Below are 4,820 nucleotides of genomic sequence, written 5' to 3'. Positions count from 1 at the left end.
AATGGGCATGATTCTCCATATTTTTAATTGCAGAGAACTTCTACAATTAATTAAAAAAATTATATAATTTATATAATGGAATATCAGTTATGAACTCCATTGACTAAAGAGATGGGATTAGTGAGTTGTAAGGGCATCTCCAACAGCTTCTCCAAAATTTTCTCTAAAATGGGGAAGCAAAAGTCATATTCTTCAAATTATTTTTACACCAATTCCAACAGCTTCCCCATTTTGAAGAATCACTTTTTTTCTCTAAAAATTTGGAGAATGCTACAGATTTAGGGAAGCTTCCCCATTTTTCTCATTCATCCCTATTTTGGAGAATGAGATGGGGAATCTGTTGGACCAAAAACCTAACTAAATTCTCCAAAAGTAAAAAATAAGGAAGCTGTTGGAGATGCTCTAAGGATCTCCACAATTAATGAGGTCGTGGATCACTACGTCAGTTATTATCCTAGACAATTTTGGTTTTTTTCCATACAAATCGCTTAGATCTTTTTACAATTTTAAAATCAGTCCCTCAAATCACTGAAATTATTTTTTTGTCCCTTAAGTCCTTATAAGTAGCTAGTAGGTCCCCCAATTAGTATAAGTAATTTCAACAATCAGGAGCAACAGTGCAACACTAAAACTTATCTTCTTGCAACGTGGAGGTCACGGTTCAAATCATGGAAACAACCTTTTGTAGAAATGAAAGATAAACTCGCATGCAATTGACCCATACTTTAAGAAAAAATACTAATACTTTTTTTTTTAATCGAGAGTAGTCTGACTATTTTCGGACATGCGTGATGGCAGTTTCGTGCATCGGGATGCTCTTTCAGAAACTTTTGTGCAAGATATACAAGGGGGCTTATCAGTTAAAGTTTTGTGAATTGACGGGCTACTTTCAAAATATTAAAGATGAGAGGGACTAGTACAAAATATCCAAACTATTTCATACACTGCAGACACAAATTTTTCTATAAATTCCACCACCGGGATACAACTCTCCGCACAAGCGCAGCAACCAGTTAAGCTTAGTTACACCTTCAAAACAATGGCAGCCACCGACGGAGTAACCTCAAAAGAACTCCTGGAAGCCCAATCTCACCTCTGGAACCACATCTTTAGCTTCATCAACTCCCTCTCTCTAAAATGCGCCCTCGAGCTCGGCCTCTTCGACGCCATCAACAACTACAAGAAACCCATCCCCCTCAATGAACTCGCCAAAACCCTCTCCATCCCTGACGCCCGCCTCCAAAACTTTGAGCGCTTCCTCCGCCTCTTGGTCCACAACGGCTTCCTCTCCATCCCTGACGCCCGCCTCCAAAACTTTGAGCGCTTCCTCCGCCTCTTGGTCCACAACGGCTTCCTAAGCCAGACCAGTACTGATGCAAGTATAGACAGTTACACCCTGACAACAAACTCTGTTCCGTTAATAAAAGAAAAGGGCCAGTCCATAACCCCCTTCATTGAGCTCATGCTCGACGAAACCCTTCTAAACCCTTGGCAATCCCTAAGCGCATGGTTCAAGACGGAGACCCCGTCAACGGCGTTTGAGATGTTCCATGGGACGTTTATATGGGAGGCCACGGGCAAAATGCCCGAGTTTGGGAAATTGATGAGAGAAGGATTGGGCAGTGATTCCCAGTCGATTATAAAAGTGATTATGGAGGACTGTGGGGAATTGTTTGAAGGGGTGAAGAGCCTTGTGGAGGTCGCCGGAGGAACCGGGACGATGGCGTTGAGGATCAAGGAGAAGTTTCCGGAGGTCAAGTGTACGGTGTTGGATTTGCCGCACATGATTAATGCGATGGAGAAGAGCGACCAGGTTGAGTATGTTGCCGGGGACATGTTTGAGTTTATCCCGCCGGCGGATATGCTTATTCTCAAGGTATGTACTTGTGTTTTTAAGTAGTATATCATTGATGCAGTTCATATCATAAGAAAGTATCAACATACCAGTCTGAGAGTCATGACGGATGATCGATATGTGTCTGAAGTGGATCTTTCTTGGCATCTCTAATGAGGGGGAAAAATTTTTTAGTCCTCTCTAATTTGGATAGATTATTTTTAAATGAAACTTATTTATTAATATTTAGATAACTATAGTGATATCTTTCATGCTGAACATTTATGGTAAATATTTTAAGATTTTCAGTCATTTCTACTATTCGCTCACCATAAATCAAAACCATCTATTAAATAACATGTGACTGCGGTTAAAGATAGTCATCTCGCTATTCTTTTTTGATAGTGAAGAATATTCATGATTTAAATGCTAAATAGATAAAATAATTACAAATATAGCATTTTTTTTGTCAATTTAGCGCAGCATGGAAGAAATAAAACTTGAAATCCACCAAGGGTTGTTCTTTGAATTCACAAAGAATGATTTTCGAATCCACGGCGAATTTCATGTCCACAAAGAGAATATCATAAAGAGAAGTTTCTTGATGAAAAGTTATGTCACTAGGGCTTATAATCTTCTGCTTAAATAGAAAAATAAACTAGACTCCTACTAGGATTCGAATTATACCATAAATAAAAATAACAAACTATCCTTAAAAGACTCCTTGCGATTGAGGAAACAAGTTGGTCAAATTTGAAAGCAAACGGGATTACTTTTCTAATCAAAAGAAACTCTAAAGCATTACCTGAAATAGTAAAAAACTGAAAAAAACTCTGATATCTCTCAATCTGAAGGAAACTCCATAAATTAGACAAGCAAATCGAAGAACAGTTACTTTGGTTTACTTCTTCCCGAAAAAAATATACGATTTTTCTACATAATTAGTCCAATTTTAACATACGATTTGGGAGATATAAACTGTTCTTCGTTGCAAGTCATTTTTATCGACAAGCCCCAATTTGGGTTTCTAATGGTCTAGTTTCTCCATAAATATATTCGCAGTGCATTCTACATCACAATTTTATTATGTAGATTGTCAATTATGATTACAAATAATGATCTCTTCACTGCTTTTTGGATTGCAGTGGGTATGCCACGGATGGAGCGATGAGGCATGCATTACCTTATTGAAGCGATGCAAGGAGGCGATTCCGACTCAAGAGAACGGAGGCAAAGCGATCATCATCGACAAAGTGATGAACACTACAGACGAAATTCACCCAAAGCTCACCGAGACTCAGCTTCACTTTGACATCCATATGATGGTTCACACCACAGGGAAGCAGAGGACTGAAAAGGAATGGAAGAAGTTGTTTGATGAAGCTGGATTCAAGGGGTACAAGATAATTCCTGCACTTGGATTGCGCTCTATTATTGAGATCTATCACTAAACGGTATCATATATGGTGTGATTGTACAATTATGCTTGGTGTTGAGAAAGAGAGTTTGATGCTGTTATTTGTTGTTTGGTTGTGTTTTGTTGTAGATTTGCTGCATAAGTTATCGGTGTAATGTATGGAGCTCTGGCAGTGCATCTTACTGGTTCCCCAGTAAAATAAAGGCTCCAGCTCTATGTATGCTAGGTTTGTGTTATCTCGGACCTTTTCTAAGATATTATTAGGAAGCAAATTATGAGATATAGATTGTAATCACATACTGTGTAAATATGTATTTCCAGCAGCCTGTTATTTTCTATATCCAAATCTATATCTTCTTCGGATTTCTAAAAGAAGTATAGTAGACCCTGCCTATTTTTCATGCTTAAACATGAGATGAGTCCAAAAAAAGCACAAAAAGATTTCTAGGAGTCTAAAAGAAATGTTAAATGTGTGATATGTGGGTCGCTCAACGTAAGAAAGATCTAATTTTATTATGTTTAGGATCTCTTTGGACAATGCTTGAAGGATGAGACCTTGGATTGAAAATTCGACCATGACCCCATGTCCCCAGAGGGCGCCCTTTGGTCCTCCATTGCCTGCGCTTCCTGCTTTGGTTTTTCTGGTGATTATCTTGTGACCAATCTTGCCGCACATCATGCATAAAGATTACAAGGATTCATATTCAATCCTTTGCAAGAACACTTCCCCTATCACTCTTATAAAGATCCCCGGCGTCTAATATCTAATATTATTCTAAAAGTGTGAAAGGTGTAAAAACTTTTTTCCCTAGAAACTCCACATGTCAAACACTCTTAAAGGTCTTGGCTTTGTGGTAGAGGATACAATCATTCGGACTTGCATCAATTATATTATAATCAAGACCCAAAGTGGAAACAATCTTCTTAGCCTGATAAGTTGTTTGGGGTATGCTAACCTGTCCTCCAGGAATTACCGTCCGAAGCATCCGAAGAAAATCAATAAGCATTTCAAAATAATTATCAGACATTCCCCTAAGTGTCTTAATATGTAGGAGTTTCAGCATAAATAAAAATCTGGGGTACTCGGTACAATCCTCATATAGGTCGTTTTCACTATCTTCTAGTAGATCCATTATTCGCTTTATGTTTGTGAATGAATGTATATCTTCAATATTTTATGCACCTTCGATAGCTCCAACCTCTTCAGCATCATCTTTAATATTATCTTCAATGTCATCTCTGATAGCATCCTCAATATTATTATCGATATCATATTCGATAGGACAAAAAAATATTATTTAACATTGTTTCTGTGTCGTCTATCCATAAGCCACCGAACGTACCAACACACACATTTTGCTCCTCATCTTCAATATAGTCTTCCCCATGATATGACCAATATTTATATTTCTCGTCAAACCCTGATTTTATTAGGTGGATCCGTATATCATTTTAATTCTATAGCTTCATATTCTTACACCTATAACATGGACAATACATAGCACTGCTACTTAATTTTCCCTGATTCATTTCGACATACCACATGAAGGCGTCACATCCCTCCTTATA

At 37.9% G+C, this 4,820-nt stretch overlaps 1 protein-coding gene across 2 annotated transcripts; it reads left to right on the top strand.

Moving 5' to 3' along the window:
* LOC109825169 (trans-resveratrol di-O-methyltransferase-like) lies at window positions 981-3,589 on the top strand. 2 transcript variants are annotated; one of them, XM_020391932.1, is made up of 3 exons: window positions 981-1,270; window positions 1,340-1,876; window positions 2,980-3,372. In XM_020391932.1, the coding sequence occupies exons 1-3, from the start codon at window positions 1,040-1,042 to the stop codon at window positions 3,283-3,285; spliced, it is 1,074 nt and encodes a 357-aa protein (XP_020247521.1). In that variant the 5' UTR covers window positions 981-1,039; the 3' UTR covers window positions 3,286-3,372. The 2 variants fall into 2 exon arrangements, with proteins under 2 accessions (XP_020247521.1, XP_020247520.1); XM_020391931.1 differs by having other exon boundaries at window positions 981-1,876; window positions 2,980-3,589.

Source organism: Asparagus officinalis, chromosome 10 (genome assembly GCF_001876935.1).
Source record: "Asparagus officinalis chromosome 10, Aspof.V1, whole genome shotgun sequence".
Taxonomy (NCBI): Eukaryota; Viridiplantae; Streptophyta; class Magnoliopsida; order Asparagales; family Asparagaceae; genus Asparagus; species Asparagus officinalis.
Note: the sequence above shows the minus strand (reverse complement) of the source record. Positions and strands in the feature narration are given on the sequence as shown.

Excerpts from the sequence above, each read along its gene's own strand:
- LOC109825169 (XM_020391931.1), top strand. The coding sequence starts at position 1,040 with ATGGCAGCCACCGACGGAGTAACCTCAAAAGAACTCCTGGAAGCCCAA. Across the intron at positions 1,877-2,979 it reads CGGATATGCTTATTCTCAAG|TGGGTATGCCACGGATGGAG; the intron begins GTATGTACTTGT and ends TTTGGATTGCAG.